Source organism: Dendrobates tinctorius, unplaced genomic scaffold (genome assembly GCF_039654945.1).
Source record: "Dendrobates tinctorius isolate UK_male_01 unplaced genomic scaffold, ASM3965494v1 ptg000008l, whole genome shotgun sequence".
In the NCBI taxonomy this organism is placed as follows: domain Eukaryota; kingdom Metazoa; phylum Chordata; class Amphibia; order Anura; family Dendrobatidae; genus Dendrobates; species Dendrobates tinctorius.
This window is the reverse complement of record NW_027361676.1, coordinates 8,308,289-8,327,408: the sequence shown is the minus strand read 5'-3', so window position 1 is coordinate 8,327,408 and position 19,120 is coordinate 8,308,289. Positions and strand designations below refer to the sequence as shown.

The following is a 19,120-nucleotide window of genomic DNA, read 5'->3' as shown; positions in this document are numbered from 1 at the left end:
CCCCTTGTAGCCAATTAAATACCGCTGTAGGAATTGACAGTGGTATTTAAGGGGTTAATTGCCCTCGATTGGCTCCAGAACTGGCCGGGGGCAACGCTGCAGGGTGTTATCTGTCATGTACAGCTGACACCCGTGGGAATTTAAGTCGTGGGGCGTTACTGTAATCTATCATGATAATAGTAATTATTTTATTTCTATAGGTCCAACATATTCCGCAGCCCTATACATTTTAGAGGGGCCTTGTACAGACAAAAGATATTACAGCATTACAATAGACACATGAATCAAGATATCAACAGGAGTGAGGACCTTGCTCGCAAGCTTACAATCTGAGCTTAAAAAAGCTGTGCTGAGGAATAAGGCCTTTTAACGACCGCTGTTAAGAAGCATATATCTGCAAGATAATTGTGAACGAGTGTTGTTTAAAAACTTCCATTTCACAATTATCTTTCCGATGACCCGATCTACAAATGGAACGAATGATCATGGGGGTGAATTTATTTTTTTGGTGCAGCATGAAAGATCATTGTTCTCAGAGGTGCAACACTCTGTGTAAACAGGACTTGTGCTGCCAATAACTCATCCGTTAAGTGATCTAGTATAGATAGCTCAGTGTGCATCGTTTACTTTGGTTTGCCTGCGTAAACAGATATTTAAACGACCGATCAGAGGTCGTATCCTGCTGCTGTTCCATGTAAACGGGGCCTTAAGACAATTGGTTATAGCAGGAGCCTTCTCCACTGCTTTGTCTGAATTAGGAAACCAACATTACCAAATTTTTTACACAATTCTTAAGCTGTTTTTCAGCTGAAAATAGTCTGCAGGATTTTCCACGTATCCCTGATGATCGCTTCTTCCAAATACTTTAGGCACAATTATCTCCTCTCTACTTAAAGGGAATCAGTCACCCTGAAAATGCAGTCCAATCTACAGGCACCATGTTATAGAACGGGGGGGTGCTGGTCTTGAATTTTGCGTCCAGTGGGCAGTCTTATCAGTGACTGACAGCAATCGCTGCGCACACACTTATACAAAGAATCACTGATAGGACCACCCTATGGCCCCCAAATCCCAGGAAGAGCACAGGTTTAACCCCTTAACGACCGCCGATACGCCTTTTAACGGCGGTAGTTAAGGGTATTTTCGGCGCTGTGGAAAAAGTGTATAGCGCCCCCCAGAGTCGGATTTTCCCTGAGGTCTCGGCTGCCGGGAGTAGCTGAGACCCCAGAGAATATGATTCAGGTCGGTTTTTACCGACCCCGGTTTTGCGATCGCCGTTATTAACCTTAAAAAAGTCTTATGTGCCATTTAATTTCTCTCTTCTTTGATATGATCGCACATCAGAGGAGAGAGTAATAGTGCCCCCTACCCCCTGGTACCTTCCCGTGCTCCTCTGCCCACGTGCTTCCCCCCCATGGGCGCCACCATCTTCTTCCGGGACAAAAAAAGGCGGGCACATGCGCAGAGATCTGCCGGCCAGCAACAATAGGAAGATTTTTCCTATTAGTTCATTTTGGTCGCTGTGATAGGGTCTATCACAGTGATCAAAATAAAAAAAATAGTTAATAGACCCCTCCTTTATCACCCCCATAGTTAGGGAAAAATAATGAAATAAGGAAAATATATTTTAATTTTTCTATTAGGGTTAGGGTTGGAATTAGGGTTAGGGTTGGGATTAGGAGTGTGTTGGGGTTAGGTTTGTGGTTAGGTTTGTGATTAGGGTTAGGATTGGGGTTAGGGTTGTGGTTCGGGTTAGGGTTGGGTATTAGGGTTAGGGGTGTGTTGGGGTTAGGATTGTGGTTAGGGTTATGGTTAGGTTTGGAAATAGTTAGGGGTGTGTTGGGGTTAAGGGTGGAGTTAGAATTAAGGGGTTTCCACTGTTTAGGCACATCAGGGTTCTCCAAACTCAACTTGTGTATAAATGGAAAGTTGGGCACTACAGAGAATAATCTAGCTAGGTGCAAGCCTGAGGAAGCTGTCTGTGTAGGTAGCGATGCGCGTTGTGGACACTCATGGATATGATCCAGGGCAGATTAAGCTGGTGTGGATATATATGGGTGCTGAAGTCTAATATGTGGCAATCCTTTTGGGCCAAAAATTCATGTATTCTTTTATTAGCGCATCCATGTGTTTGAATTTGGAATAGTACACATATGCTTATATATTCCTGTGTTATAGGATCTATTTATTATCTATATGCATATATGCTAGCTGCTGTCCTTTATGAGATTGGATTCATGAGTGTACCTCTCAGTATACTATTTACATAATTACCTGCTGGGTGGTGGTTCTATTTGAGTATTATACTCTTAATATTTTTGTCATATATCCCTTCTATGCACTGTCTTTACATGTTATTGACTGCATGTTTTTATAAGTGTTTTTAATTATCCTTGACTGGCATTGTATTAATAAAGCTTTTTTTCATTCAATATTGGGCTGTGTGTGTGTCACTCTTGCGCTTCTTTTCTTTTCTGGTTCTCCAAACTCGACCACCACCATTGATTCCAGCCAATTTTGCATTCAAAAAGTCAAACAGCGCTCCCTCCATTCCGAGCTCCGAACAGTGGTTTACTCCAACATATGGGGCATCAGCGTACTCGGGACAAATTGGACAGCAACTTTTGTGGTCTAATTTCTCCTGTTACCCTAGTGAAAATAAAAAAAAAAAATAGTGGGCTAAAATAAATCAATTTTGAGGAAAAAAAAAGATTATTTTCATGGCTCTGCAACTTCTGTGATGCACTTGGAGGTTCAAAGTGCTCACCACACATCTGGATAAGTTCCTTAAGGGGTCTAGTTTCCAAAATGGGGTCACTTGTTGGTGGTTTCCACTGTTTAGGCACATCACGGGCTCTCCAAACGCGACATGGCGTCCGACCTCCATTCCAGCCAATTCAGCATTGAAAAAGTCAAACGATGCTCCTTCCGTTCCAAGCCCTGCCGTGCGCCCAAAAAGTGGTTTACCCCCACATATGGGGTATTGATGTATTCAGGAGAAATTGCATAACAAATTTTATGGTTCATTTTCTCTTTTTACACTTGTGAAAATAAAAAAAAATTGGTTCTGAAGTAAAATGTTTGTAAAAAAAAAAAAAAAGTTAAATGTTAATTTTTTCCTTCCACATTACTTCAGTTCCTGTGAAGCACGTAAAAAGTTTAAAAAAAAAAAAAAAAAAAAATTTCTTGAATGTGGTTCTGAGCACTTTGAGGGGTGCAGTTTTTAGAAAGGTGTCACTTTTGGGTATTTTCTGCCATATAGACCCCTCAAAGTGACTTCAAATGTGAGTTGGTCCCTAAAAAAATGGCTTTGTAAATTTTGTTGTAAAAATGAGAAGTCGCTGGTCAACTTTTAACCCTTATAACGTCCTAACAAAAAAAAAATTGTTTACTAAATTGTGCTGATGTAAAGTATTTTGTGACATATCTCTGATGTAAGGGCATAAAAATGAAAAGTTTGAAAACTGCAATCATTTTTAATTTTTTCCATATTTCCATTTTTTTCATACATAAGTGTAAGTTATATCGAAGAAATTTTACCACTATCAGAAAGTACAATAAGTCACGAAAAAACATTCTCAGAATCAGCTGTATCTGTTAAAGCGTTCCAGAGTTATAACCTCATAAAGCGACAGTGGTCAGAATTGTAAAAATTGGCCCGGTCATTAAGCTGCAAATTGGCTCTGTCACGAAGGGGTTAAATGATTAAAGAAAAGGTTATACTGAATCTTTACTCACAAACCCATATATCAAGCTGCTCACCTCCTCCTGCTCTATAACATGTCTGCAGGTTGGATTGCATTTTCATGGTGCCATGTTCCCTATAATTGTGTATTGTTCCTTCAAGACTTATATACTCATTTATGTCTTTGTAAGGCAAAACATAGGCAGGATCGGGTCATGGCACTGAGAAGAAAAATATTAGAATGTTTCCTCTCCTCCCCTCTACCTTTTCAACTATTATTTTTGATTCAGAAGGACATCATCATGAGATGTCTCCTATAAGTCCTGTTAGGAGGCAGTCCTTTATGTGATTGAGGTTTTCTGAAACCCGTTTTTCCCCTATTAAAATGTGACCTCTAAACAAAAAAAGAGAAATGCTAATTGGTAATGTCAATTTGTTTTCAGGTCACTTATGAACTCCACAGAGAGAGCTTGGCTCAGACATTCAGGGACTACGAAGACCATGTAGGTGGCGAAATAGGGCCAGGACCATCAAGTCCTATAAGGACAGTCTCTGGGTCCAGCAGGCAGCTAGAGAAGACACCTCAAGCGCCCACTTTGGAACTGACTGAAACTGCAGAGTCTGAAAGAAGTGTGCATGAAGAACGTGGTGAGGAAAGAAAGAGTGACTCCCCCATTGTGGACAACTTGGATAAAAAGGAATCTGAAACTGCTAGTGTTACTGAGATTTCTGAAAGCAAAACTGAGGTTTGTATAGAAGCACAAGAAAATAAAAAAGGATCAGGGAACTCTACAGGTTTTGAGATCGAAACCTCTGTATCCAATGACAGTCAGGATGTTGAATCTACCTCTACCCCAGTTGCAAGTAGTAATGAAGCTGAACACGTGCAGTCATCAGATAACATGGAGAGCTTGGACATGGTGGAAAAGGAAATTAATGGTGACTTTGCAGTCGATGGGCAGGATTTCACAACTGAAACCAATATTTCTGATGATCATGGGAACTTAGACCTTATAGAAGATCCGCCCAAAGCAAGTAATACTAATGAGGAGAGTACCAAGATGGCCAGTACTGATACTCCCGACGCTGCAACGGAACATAATGAAAGTTTGTCAGAAGATGGTCCACAAGAGGCAGAGGTTATATCTGAGGCTACAGCATCTTCCACTGAAGCATTACCCATCGCTGGGGAGAATGTCACAGCTTGTTCAGAGAATGTAGGTCAAGACACGCCATCCACTTCTGCAGGTCATACAAATGGCAGCGGAACAACAGATGTGACTACTTCAGATACTCAGAATTCTGAAAGGAAAATAGCTAAGCTTGATGTGTCAAGTATTGCATCGGATACTGAAAACTTGGAATTAAAAGCCAGCACAAATGGTGAACCTCAACACTCTCCAATGGCTGTTTCAGAGGTATAGTATTGTTTAGGCATGTTTAGCATGTTTCATTATTGTAAGAAATTATTTTATAGTTTTACTGATCGGTTTAGATTGTCTGGGGTGTAGCAGCCAGAAAAATAGTGAACCTTGTGAAACGGCATAGGCTGTTCTCCCTGCCTTTATCCTGTTTGTCCACCAGATGCAGGAAAATAAGGGATTTCACTAATTGGTGAGTGCTATAACTCATTTAATTTTTTGGCCAATTTTAAAAAGTACATGTAAATCCAACATCTCAATCTCTCCCTTTACAAACCATTATTACTATGATAGATCCTGAATTCTCCAAATTAGTCAGAAGTTTCAATAGGTGGGCTTCTGGCTCTATAGACCCCTACCCATCACTGAAACTAAGCGGCAGGCGCTCTCAGCAGAGCTATGTACTGACTCAATTTTACTGGTCTTCTGATTGCTCTTCTCATGCTCTAAAAGTTTCATGTGGCTGTAACAAGTCAGTTTTGTTTACCCTTTATGGGAAAAAGTGAACTATGGTCTTCATGATTAAATCGTATGCTCTATTTCGTGAAGTCTGGCTGCTGAAAATGTAGCCTGCACTTCTGTCAATTGGATGCCACTGCCATGCTGCATTTTTTTTTTTTCTGACTAGCATGTCGCATTGCCTTAAATTGCTCTCCCATAGTAAAGACTTACTGGTGCTGGAAATGAAAATGGAAGCAATTATTAAATAAAAAAGGGGAGAAGCCAGCGCTGCTTATGGTCAGAACGCAATACATAAAGTGCATATGCACATAATGTTTTCTGTATGCACGCCGTTCTATCTGTCTTTATTGTGATTGATCTAGGCTGCTGTACACACACACAGCAGCCCTACCCTGTCCCCGGCTCTCTTTGATTATGCACCTGTGTCTGGGCCTGTTTCACCCTTCATCTGTGGTTGCTGGTTTGGCAGATCTGAAATGTCCATGTCCGGACCTGGTCAGTCTTTATCTGCGCTCGCCATTTCTGGCGCCATGGGAGATGCACACAGATTTTCATTCATCTTGCAATGATGGGCTTAGATTTTAGAAAATATTATGCAGCACCTGCGCCTGAGAAGGTTTATGCGGCATTTTTTTTTTTTTTTTTTTTTTATAGAACACCTTATCACTTGTTGCTTACTACTTCTTTCTTTTTATTGTTTTTATAATGAGTAGCCTGTAAAGCAGACAGATCTACAGGAGGGAGAGCGAGTAGCCCCATCAGATGGCCAGCGAAGAGACTCCAGATCTACCATGTTCCGTATTCCTGAGTTTAAATGGTCATTGATGCATCAGCGGCTGCTAACAGACCTTTTGTTTTCAATTGAAACCGACATCCAAATGTGGCGAAGGTTAGTGTTTATCATCAGTTTACCCCGTATACCACTCTTCCTGGCGTACGTACACATGGTGTCTCTTTCAGGCGGAATCCTCCTGAAAAAGCGCCCAATGAAATAAACGTAGCTGTGCACATGCTACTTCTTAAGTTACTTTTTTTTTTTTTTTTAAACTGCTTTGATTCTGAAACCCTGAAGAAGTTAAGTGACATGCTCAATGTTTGGGTGATGTCTGCCGGGAAACCGCCCTCCTTCTATACTTATCAGTATATAATGAAGACCGCTGGCTGTGGAGCGGCTGCAAGAATGAGGGCAAAGCTGCCTCAGGAACATGAACGCTGGGGTTCCTAAAGTGGCTTCGCCTAGGAAAACGCAGCGGCTGCTCCAGCATCTATATGATACTGTCCACTTAACCTTATGGTGCTTTTCTAACACTAAATATAAGAATGGCAAACTCTGTCCACTTAACCTTATGGTGCTTTTCTAACACTAAATATAAGAATGGCAAACTCTCTTCTCTGCCGCTAGGAGGCTGACACTAAGTGGATGAAAAAAAGGTTAGCTCCTCCTCCGCAGTATACCTCCTCGCCTCAATTGCAGGCGGAATCAGTTCTTGCTTAGTGTCCTAGGAGGCACACACGTCTGGTCTTTTTCCAGACTTGCCTTTTTTTTTTTTTAACTTCTATTTTCCATGAAGATGAGACAGGGGCAACGGACCCTATTGAAAGGGTCTGATTTCCTCAAACCAACAACGGGTGAGCACGTGCGAGTGTCGCCTCCACGTATCCTTCCCCGCGACGTGGAACATGTCTGGTTGTTTTTTTTCCCAAGACTTGTTTGTTTTTTCTACTTTCCATGAAGATGAGACGGGCAACGGACCCTATTGAAAGGGTCCGATTTCCCCAAACCAACAACAGGCGGCACGTGTGAGTGTCGCCTCCACATATCCTTTCCCGCGATGCTGGACATGATGCTGGACTCGCCCTGCCCACCCTAAGGTATTGAAACCCTAGGCTGTTCAGAGGCCTATGAATAGTCCGTGCGGCCCCCACTGCACCACCAAGGCTAGACTGCGGTGCTGCCTGCAAGGCGGCGGACGGTCCCTCTCCTCATCCCTTGGAGGGAAAGATGGAGCTAGGGTGCCTGCACGTCCTTGATTTGGATACAGCCCCCCTTCCCCCCCCAACCTGAGGATCAGCTGGAGCTCCAGGGGTGAGGCGCTGAAGGAGGTGGGCTGGGAGGGCTCCTGAAACCCCCAGGGTCGACACTCCCCTGGGCGGCAGCGGTTGGGCGCCAGCATGCTCCCCCACAGCGGTAGCGCTCGGCAGCGCATATCCTTACCAGTCCTCGGTTTCTTGGTGCTCCCGTCCCCGTGTTGGGCGGGCGCCGTAAATTTAGTGCCCGACTTCTGCCGGTACTAGGCCGCGGGCGGAATTCCCGCCCCCTTGACGCGTGTACTTCCGACGGACCCGCCTCCAGAGTCTCGGGCGGGTGCCGAAAAATTTAGTCCCCGGCTTCAGCCGGTGTTAGGCCTCGAGCAGAAGCTCGGCCCATAGGGCGTCACCAGCGGCGCCTTCTCTCCCGGCAGGGCCGCCCACACGCCGAGGTGCACCTTTTGAAAAAGCGTGCAGCGGTTCGGCAGGCTGGACGCGTAAAGGAGATCCAGGACTGGGGTAAGTGCTACCCCCTGAAGGAGAAGGCCACCCTCTTTTTTTTTTTTTTTTTTTGTCAGAGGCTAAGCAGTGGAACCCTGCAGGCATATCACCTAGCAGGGTCACCATGCCCAGAGCAGCTAAAATGTACATGTTTCTGTATGCTGCATGTACCTCCTGTCAGTCTGCCTTCCCACAGGAAAGATCTCTGAAATCTGCGGGTCCGAAGTGCCCAGGAGCCCTCCCCTGCGACCGCCCGGAATGGGCTCTGCCTCTGTCGCAGTCTACGGCATTACGAGAGCAATCGAGACCCTTTAATCCCCAGGTATGGGCAGGGATAATGGCTCATCTGTCCTAGAGGGGTCCTCCACCTCACAGGAGCCTCCAGCTGACAGGGGCCGCTCTCTCACTAGGCAGACGCGGGGGAATCGAACTCACACAGCGTCTCCTGGTCCGTCCGGTGCCTCGGCATCCATGAGCTCTGCCTCTCGCTCGCCCTCGCCAGTAGTCGATAACGAGAATTCGGATTACGACTCGGACGAGCCCCTTGACTTGGTTACTCTGAGTTAACAGGAAACAATGAACAGCCTATCGAGGCCGCCAACCAGACAATGGGGATTAACAAATAAGTCCACCCGGGCCTCAGGGCACAGGGTGTCATTTAAGTGGGTCAAGCAGCCTCTTAGAGAAATTGCCGCTCACCCAGAGTGACGACATGGAGAAAGCGCTTGACGTTTGAGGTGGGTGGAATTCCTAGTGGTAGATCCATCCGTGTCGCGCTTGGCCGCTAAAGCCCTGTTGTCCATACCTAACGGTTAAACTATTAAGGATCCCACCGACGGTCTCATAGTGGGCCTGGCTCACTCAGTATTTGAGGCGTCTGGTTCAGCGCTTTCTCCCTCCTTCGCGGCAACTTGGGAGTTGAGGCCATGGGCTCTGTGTCTGAATCATTATACAGAGCCTTGCAGGGTATGGACCTGCCTGTGGAGATAGCAGATATTGTTAATCAGGAGGACTTGGCGTGCATATTTGACCTCCAAGAAGTCCCTAACTTATTGCCCGTGTCAGAGGGGTGCCATCGGCCATTCTAGGCTGAGCGTGGCTACATTCGCCTGTTTGGTGAAAAGTTGGACCAGCTTATTTCTGACCCCGTTGGGGGCAGCGACAGTTTTCTCCCTCAAATAAGGGGGTAAGCAGCTTTTTTCGTCACCTGATTCAGACTCTGTTTCGGTCCTTTCGCAACCCCAGGGGAGCTTCAGCAACCTACTGCAGTTGCAGGTTGCCCCAACTAGGACTCATCAAGTCTCATATGGAGCCAACCCATTGGGGAGAATGCGATACCAACATCCCCAGATCAAGGGGATCTAGATCCCGAGGATCTTCGGCCTAATAGCGCGAGGCAAGTGCTGGGCGACACCAGCAGAGTCGGCGGTCGCCTACTCTGGCCTCACCATGTCTAGCTCGCCTTCGTGCTTGACACATGGGTAAGGGAGCTGGTATCCTCGGGGTACAAGTTAGATTTTGTCGAACAGCCCCCATCGGGTTGCTCCGGATACACGACGCTGTCATCCCTGGGCCGGAAGGCGAAAGAGGTCAGGGTTTCTATTCCGACCTGTTCATGGTCCCCAAAGGGACAGGGCTGTCAGGCCCATTCTGTTCCTTAAACTTCGGGACGGATTTGTCAGGATCAGGACAGTCCCGGATGGAGTTTTTTCACTTGGTCATAGCGGCTATAGAACATGGAGGAGCGTACCTGTACATCCCCATTGTTTCTCTACATCAGAAAGTTCTACGCTTTGCTATCAGCAGCCTATACTTTCAGTTCGCAGCTCTTCCCTTCGGGCTAGCTACCGCCCCCTGAGTGTCCACAGGGGTCAGGGCGGTTGTCATAGCCATCCTGCACTCCCGGGGCATAAGTCGTCTTGCCTTGTTCAGACGACCTTTTGATCAAGGGCCCCTCCTATCCAGCATGCGAGGAGAACATCAACATCACGCTAGATACTCTTGCCTGCTTAAGGTGGTTGGTCAACCTGGAGAGATCATCCCCGGTCCCAGTTCGAAGGAGTTCCCTTTTAAGGATGATCTTCAGCACCTCCCGAGGGTTGGTGAACCTTCCTCAAGATGAGGCCCTAGCTCTTCGGCAAGGAGTCCAGATAATTCGCCAGCCAGTCCCTCATACCTTACGTCTTTGCATGAGGGTCGTAAAGAAGAGGGTGGCAGCAATGGGAGCAATCCCAGTTGTCCAACTCCATCCTCACCCCCTGCAGCACGCCTTCTTGTCATCATGGGACAAGAACCCATTCTCACTCGACTACCAGTGCCGGTTGCCCAGGTAGGTCAGACAGGCACTTGGATGGAGGACAGTCAGTTCCTCCCGTCTTCAGGGGAAACCTTTTTCCCCGGACCAGGGGTTGGTGGTCACAACCAACGCCGGTTTCCTCGGCTACGGAGCAGTCTTTTTCACCATTGCGAGGGACGGTGGTCGCCGCAGGTGGTACGCATCTCAATCAACTTGTTAGAAATTCGAGCAGCCCGGCTGGCTCCGCAATTTTTTTCAGCATCCTCTAGCAGGCCACCCCGTCCGGATTCAGGCGGACAACGCCATGGTAGTGGCTAGCATAAATCACTAGGGAAGCACCCGCAGCAGAGCAGCCATGTACGAAGTGAGGCACATCCCTCACTGGGCCGAGATGAATCACTCGGTGATCGGCCGTCCGCAGAGAGCTGGGCGTCAGGCTTCCTCAGCCGGCAGGGTCTTGTGTCCAGGGAATGGTCACTACTCCCCGAGGTCTTTTCCGGCAAGTATGCCGATGTTGGGTATTGCTGGACTTTGAACAGATGGCTTCCGGGGTAGGCGCCAGGGTGGTCGCCTCGGTCCCGGGACCCGCAGGCAAGCGCTGGGAATGCGTTGGTTCTGCCATGGAACCAGTATTCGCCTCCCATACCTATTTTCCCCGCTGCCGCTATTCCCAAGGATCAAGAGGTTCTAGACAGAAGGAGGTTCCAGTGACCATTCTGGCCCCAGATTGGCCTCGGCGGGCGTAGTACGCAGACCTGGTGCAGCTACTCGCTGACATTCCCTGGCCACTGCCAGGGCACCCAGACCTACCTTCTCAGGTCCAGAGCTACCACTCGAATCGAGGGGCCCTATTTTTGACGGCTTAGCTGTTGAATTTTGGTTTCTGGCCCAGGCTGGTTTTGGACGCAATGTGGTTACTACAATGGTTGGTGCCCAGAAGCCCGCCTCAGTACATATTTTCCACCACACCTGGAGGATTGTCTCTTCATGGTGTTAGGACCACAGTCATTCTCCATTGGGACTCTACATTCGCAACATTTTGGCGTTTTTCTTTTTTCCCAGTCCGGCATGGACTCGGGGTTTGCTCCAAGTTCCCTTAGGAGACTAGTATCTGCCTTAACCGTCCTGTTTCAGCGCAGAATCGCTACCAATCTGCCGGTATGGACCTTCAGCCAGGGGGTCTCACACTTTGTACCCCTCTATAGGACCCCTCGGGACAACTGGGACCTTAACCTGGTCCTAGGCGTTTGCAGGAAGCTACATCCAAGCCACTGCAATAGGTATCTTCGACATACCTCCCCTAGAAGGTGGTGTTCCTCGTGGTGATAACATCAATCAGGCGGCTCCCGGGGCTGACAGTTCTATCTTGCCGAGCTCCGTTCCTGATATCTCACAACGAGAAGGTGGTTCTGAGGCCAGCTCCCCCTTTTTCTGCAGAAGGTTGTTTCCTCATTTCGTTTTAATGAGGATATTGCCTTGCCCTCCTTTTTTTTCCTGGCACCAGTGCATCGGGTGGAAGGGGCTCTTCAAACGTTAGACCTGGGAAGAGCTCCCAGGAAGTACGCTCCCTGAGGGTCGCAGAAAGGGACTTGCTGCATCAAGAGCGACCATACCCAGGTGGATTCGCCTGATGATTTGGGAATCCTACCGCATCGGAGGTGCAGCTATGCCAGCAGAGATCAGAGCACACTCAACTCGAACAGTGGGCGCCTCGCGGGTTTTTTCGGCACCAGGCATCGGCGGAGCAGGTAGGCAAAGCGGCAGCCTGGTTCAGCTGGCACACACTGTCCAAACATTACAAATGTCCCTACGCTGGCTTCAGCACATGCAGCCTGGGTAAAAGGATTCTCCAGGCAGTGGCGCACCCTTATACAGTAGGGGCATGTAGCTTGGACCGGTGAATCAACTCCCACCCAGGGACTGCTTTGGGACGTCCCACAGTACCTGTGTCCCCCAATGAGGCGAAGGATAAACAGGGATTTTTGTGATAAACTCAACGTAAAATCCTTTTCTCAGAGACGCTCATTGGGTGACACAGCACCCACCCTGTTAGCCAGTTGGCTCCTTTTTGCTTATTAATAGGTATTTATGATACCAGGTGGGTTTTCTAAACATGTTACCTACATTGAGGCTGATTTTGTCTTGTAGATCTCCTACTGCTTTTACACCAAACTGATTCCGCCTGCAATCGAGGCGAAGGTGTATACTGCGGAGGAGGAGCTAACCTTTTTTTTTCATCCACTTAGTGTCAGCCTCCTGGCGGCGTAGCATACACCCACAGTACCTGTGTCCCCCAATGAGCGTCTCGGATAAAAGGATTTTACGTTGCGTTTATCACAAAAATCCCTGTATTTGTTGATTTTTTTTTTTTTTTTTTTTTTTTTTTGCTTGTGGTAGGGAAAGGGTCTGAAAGTCAGATACCACCTCTTTTATTCAAAGAAAGATTGTTCATTTATGAATGGTCTTTCATTTATAGAATATTCACACACCTACAGCAAATATAATTCATTAATGTTTATCATTATTAATGACATATTGAACATAAAATTATGGTAAAAGTAGATACCGTATTACCAAATAAGATGTGGAGGGGAATGGTCACAGTCCTACCTATTACAGACAGTTAATATATCTGCCTACTTTGACATTGGCATGGTATAGCTATGGTAGTTTAGTGTACAAATAACTTAAGTGTGGAATGGCACTGTGGCTCAGTGGTTAGCACTACAGCTTTGCAGTGCTGGGTCCTGGGTTCAAATTCCAGCAAGGACAACATCTGCAAGGATTTTGTATGTTCTCTCCGTGTTTGCGTGGGTTTCCTCCCACATTCCCAAGACCTACTTATAGGGATTTTTATCATCGCTGAGCCCCATTGGGAACAGCGATGATAATGTGTGCAAAAACTGATAAAAACTGAGAATGTGTGCAAAAACTGTTGGCGCTATATAGATTATTATTAATAAAAATAATAATAATCAGTGTAATACACTCATTTTTAAAGAGACAAAATAAGAAAAAAACTGCATTGTAAATAAATATCACAAGACAAAGTGCTTAATTCATGCACAAGCGACATGTAATGTAATATAGTACCTCTTAGTAGGATGAATTCATGATGACCTATCTACTATAATATTAATACTATTCAGAAATAATCGTGAGCTGTCAAACTGAGTAAGTATTGGAAAAAATAAAGTGCTTAGTGCATTGGTATACGAACTGAATAATAATAATACCCCAGGCAAGATAATTGTAGTACAGTCTAAATCAATGAATTTAATATACGAAAAGCTAAAACTGAACACCAATGGTCCCAGTCGTAGTAGTAGTAGTAGTAGTAGTAGTAGTAGTAGTAGTAGTAGTAGTAGTAGTAGTAGTAGTAGTAGTAGTAGTAGTAGTAGTAGTAATAATAAAAAGTAATTATAACCACAAATATGACTTGCACGTTTCACCATTGCTTTGTCAAGGGGTGACCAAAGATTGTAAACCGTGCATCGGATGTGAGTGTGAGAGCCCTGCTGGTCAGTAGAATTACTAAAGCTGGGACAATTGTTGCTCAGTATGTGCATTCATGTGGTGTTTTCATTGACAGACGTTATTCATGTATTGTGAGATTCTTTCCTGTGGTATTGGTTATAATTATTTAGTGCATGTAGTGAAGCAAAGCACTTTATACTTTTCAATTTTGACTTACTGTTTATGTACCAGCTCATGATTCTTTTTCAAGTCATCAATATTATAGTAGATGGGGTATGTCATTATGAATTCACCCTAGAAAGATGCATTTATTATATTATCACTCATAGATGAATTAAGCACTTTGTTTTTGTGATATTTCTTTAGATTCTCCTTATTTTGGTGCTCTACAAATTCCTTTATTAAGCATAGCACTGGTACTATAGTCTGAGCAAGCTGATATAGGAACGGTTTGTAATTCTTAGAATTGTGACCATCCCTCTCCACATCCTTTTTGGTAACATGATCTCTACTTTTAAAGGGAATCTGTCACCCTTTTTTTGGACTATGAGCTGCCGGCATTGACATCAGGGGCTTATCTACAGCATTCTGTAATGCTGTAGATAAGCCCCCGATGTAACCTGAAAGAGAAGAAAAACACATTAGATTATACTCACCGGTGGGGGCGGTCCGGTCCGATGGGTCCCATCTTCATCGTCGAAAGAGATCTTGCGCCTGCGCACTGCAGTATTCTGTTCTGCCCTCAATAGGGCAGAGCAGTGCGCCTGCGCCGGAGCCACTACAGGAAGGGAAGAAGAGGACGGCATCATATGAAGATGGGAGGCATCGGACCACGACACCCATCGGACCGGACCGCCCCCTCCGGTGAGTATAATCTAACGTGTTTTTCTTCTCTTTCAGGTTACATCGGGGGCTTATCTACAGCATTACAGAATGCTGTAGATAAGCCCCTGATGTCAATGCTGGCAGCTCATAGTCCAAAAAAAGGGGTGACAGATTCCCTCTAACTTTGTTTTATGCTGATTGTCTAATTAATAAAGATAAAAATTATTGAGTTATACGCTTAAGTTTGTGAATGTTCTATTAATAAAAGATCATTCATACACAAATGTTCTTTTTTTGAAAAAAAAAAAAAAAAGGGGGAGAGGGCTTCATTCCGACTTTCAGCCAAACATTATTGGATTAATACTTGTTGTGAGGGCAGTCATGGTTGTAGATTTGTATTGATAGAATATTCATTAGTTCGTCTTGCAGTGTCACTGAACATGTGTGGCCAGGATGACCAACCATGGTGGGCAATATGTGCTATGTGTGTGACTTTTTTGGCATTACTGTAGTTTAATTGTTTGAACAACGGTAACGTTCTTCCATCTAACGTGTACGGCCGGCTTTACACTCCTTCATTGGTGACTTATTTCCAGGGAGCACAACAGGATCAGGTGTTTCATTCATACGGCCCTAACGTCTGTCGGGGAAGTGTCAGGAGGCCGCCACACACATTGGTTGGCTAATCCTACCAAAATTGTCCTTTTGGATGACACTAAATCAACGTGTATGGCGGCCTTAATGTGACAGCAATGTTTAGTGTGAAGATGAGGCACGCCATTGCTAGACTGTGAAAGATGGCGAATTATTGAAAGGTGTTTTATAATTATAAAATATCAAGTGGCGAGTTGGTTCTAGATTTTTGAAAAGTGAACTCATCTGTCGTAGCGACGGCTACTATGCTCAATGTTTGTCTCTACTATATATTGGCTTGTCAATGCTATTAATAATGCAATACTCATTATATGTAATTCAAGTGTCCTATTTCCTTTTCCTGCCTCAGCCACTCTACAAAGACCATAATGGATTTTGTGAACAGCAGCGACAATGTAATTTTTGTGCACAACACAATCCACCTCATTTCTCAGATCACGGACAACATGATAATGGCGTGTGGTGGTATACTGCCGTTACTGTCTGCAGCAACATCTGCCACGGTGAGCTCTCGACGGTTCTTTCCTTGTGAAGGGCTAGTTGTGCTGTAGCTGTCATGTAGAGGTCTTTTAGAGTTGTAATTTAAATGACTAGTCCAACGCGAGGAACCCGTTTAGGTTACCTTGCCTTATTTGTTGGAGTTTCTTATATATTAGAACGTACCTTCTGCTCTAGTAGAAATTGATTCTCTATATTTGAACACTTTGATCCATATAAAATGTGTGGAAAACTTATTTTTATTTCAGCATGAACTAGAAACTATTGAACCAACCCAAGGTCTGTCGATTGAGGCATCGGTAACGTTCCTGCAGAGGGCGATCAGCCTAGTGGATGTTCTCATTTTTGCAAGTTCTTTGAACTTTACTGACATTGAAGCTGAGAAGAACATGTCGTCTGGGGGAGTGTTACGTCAGTGTCTTAGATTAGGTGAGTCATGGCTAATGTTGGTTAAGCGTGCAAAGACATTTTAAATGGATTTTCCACTTTTACAAAAGTTGACCGCAAAGTTAACGTAATACTGTTGGCCAGTACTCGCCCTTCACAAGTCCAGCACTGTATCGCTGCAGCTGCTTCGATGTTTGTGCTTTTTGACGCAGCAGTGACATAACATGGACAGCTAATATTACTGCTGCAGCCAATCACTGATCAGAGGCTTGAACGTCTACTGCAGGCAAGCCTCCAAGCTCAGTGACTGGCTGCAGTAGTAATGTGACCTGTAGACGTGACATCACTGCTGCAGTTACATCGCCGAGCTCTGATAAGCGGCAGAGAGATGGTGCTAGACCCAAGGAAGGGTAGGTACTATCTGATTTTGTTGTGTGGTATGATTGGAAACATTTGGTTTTCTAAAATTTGAAAGCCTCTTAAATTCAATGATGTGCTAAAGTGTGCATTTCATTGCAGAATAAAAATGTATCTTTTTCACTTTTCCATTATTCTGCACTTTGAAAGTTTTTTTTTCATTCTAAGGCTAGTTTCACACTTGCGTGTTGCATTTTGGTGCGATCGCCGCACCGTCAAAAGGACGCATGCAGCGGCAAAAGCATACCTGTGCACGGCCTGCGTACCCTAAAGATAGGGTACGCAGGCTGCATGCAGCGGCATGCGACCATAGGCGGAGCTGACCAGAGGAGGCTAGGCAGGGGGCGGAGCTTCACGGCAAGCGTCCACTGCGCCTCCAAATGAAAGTGTGAAACTCGCCTAAGACAGCTGTAAATCCCACACTGCATGTTCTACCTTTTAGCTGGAGCTTTATTATTGCCTTCAATGGGATCAGTATTCAGTAAGCTCCTCGGCTCCCTCTGCTGGTAACTTGACTGTATGAACTGTAATGTTATTACATATGGCCCATATGCGATAACATTGGAAAGCATAGATGAATAAGATGTCCGCTCAAGTCACTCTCCTACCTGACTATCATAGGGTTACATTGCATGTGGGACTTAAACTCTTGACTATTTTCATTTTGAGTTAATTTTGTTGAATATTGGCCACAGTGACTGTAGTCATCTCTTTCTGTTTTAGTCTGTGCTGTCGCAGTTCGGAATTGTCTGGAGTGTCAGCAGCACTTGCAATTAAAATCCACAGGAGAAAATATGAAAAACCCGAAGGCAATTCATGGCCTAGTGGGGACAGCGAAGTCTGCAAAGGTAATCCATGTGCAAAGCATGCTGTAATACTGTGTGTTTCTCATTAATTTATCGAAGAGGACGACTGTGTGTGCTCTGAGAAATCGTTCATCACAGAACCTTGTAGCCATAAAACCTTCTGTAAGAAAACTTGTTCTGTGTGCTACCGGGCAACTGGGGAAGCATCGTGACTAATGAGCAGTCAGCTTTCATGGTCAAGATTCCAGGCACAGGAGTATGTTTTGGAACTGTGTAATTTAGAATATGTTTTTCTTAGATTTTGGGGGAAAATTTTTCCAGTTCCATCGTCCAAGCCTAGGGAAGTACCGTGAGACATAGTCCTCCTTTTATTCAATGAATACTTCCTTCGATAAGGGTGCTTGCGCAATAGTAACGTGTTAGATCTCTGTGAACAAAATATAATAAGTAATTCTTCCTAAGGCCGGGGTCACACATGCGAGAAACTCGTACGAATCTCGCATCTTTATACCTGGCACTGCCACCGACACTCGGGAGCCGGGGAGCGTGCAGCTGCATAGAAATACATGCAGCTTCACGTTCCGCTCCCGAATGCCAGCAGCAGTGCCGGGTATTAAGATGCGAGATTCGTGCGAGTTTCTCACTTGTGGGACCCCGGCCTAAATGTTAGACTTAAGCTGAGTTATATGTGCAGACTTTTGTCCACATCAAGTGATAGTATAACAAGTTTAAAACCGTTTTAGAAGGGTCGATGGAAACTGTTACTGCGACTGTTCATACCCAAACAGCCGGCAGCATATCTTCTTATTTAAACTGGGTATAAACAGTTATTTTATGGCCCAAATAAGAGATCTAATAAGCTAATGGACTATCGTTTTTCCCGTATATGGCTAGTATGTCTACACATGCTAATCGGTAACAGGTATTCATTTGAATACTTTCTTGGACGTGTTTCATCTCATGTAAAGGGCCTTTAGGGTGCTCATAAGTGAGATAGCCGTTCTTCTTATGACCATCTAAACCAAACAAACCAATATTTAATATTAACTCTATCACTTAACATTGAGCAAAATTAAACATGCTGACCTTTCCCTAATTTAGTCTTTCTTTTTATTTAATGGTATGAGCCCCCCCACATAGTCACTCTGTATACAGTATGAGCCCCACATAACCTCTTATGTTGTAGCTGTTTTTATTCTGACTCCGTCAGTTATGCCGGATCGCCAGTGAGGCTAAATTAAGAAATTAGGCCTTCAAATAATGAGCTCTAGGAGAAAAGAATGCAAAATTGTTGTGAGCATATAAATTGTGCTTATTCACACTGAGAATACTATCTCTTATTACAAGCAATGTAGCTCATGCAGCCCCCCAACCCTGTTACTCAGATCATGATGACTTTATTTATCGTTTACCCATAACATGTTTTTGCAGAATCTTAAAAACATTGCATGAGAGAGAAGTATAAAATCCTTGACTATGATATTTTAAGGTTGAGTACTATAAAAAGAACTAAATCTAGAATAGAGGAAAAACTTTAACACTTCTATATCAAGTATGTGCCCCCATATAGCCTCCTATAAACACTGGGCCCCCACATAGCCCCCTGTGTACACCGAGGCCCCCACATAGCCCCCTGTGTACACCGAGGCCCCCACATAGCCCC

At 45.0% G+C, this 19,120-nt stretch overlaps 1 protein-coding gene across 2 annotated transcripts in view; it reads left to right on the top strand.

The window, feature by feature from the left end:
- The window catches only part of LRBA (LPS responsive beige-like anchor protein), a 920,035-nt gene that overhangs the window by 139,741 nt on the left and 761,174 nt on the right, over positions 1-19,120 (top strand). For both annotated transcript variants that reach the window (XM_073576254.1, XM_073576253.1), the window contains exons 22-26: positions 4,129-5,103; positions 6,282-6,457; positions 15,699-15,852; positions 16,096-16,276; positions 17,375-17,499. In XM_073576254.1, the coding sequence (XP_073432355.1) occupies positions 4,129-5,103; positions 6,282-6,457; positions 15,699-15,852; positions 16,096-16,276; positions 17,375-17,499 (1,611 nt within the window). The remainder of the gene's footprint in view (positions 1-4,128; positions 5,104-6,281; positions 6,458-15,698; positions 15,853-16,095; positions 16,277-17,374; positions 17,500-19,120) is intronic.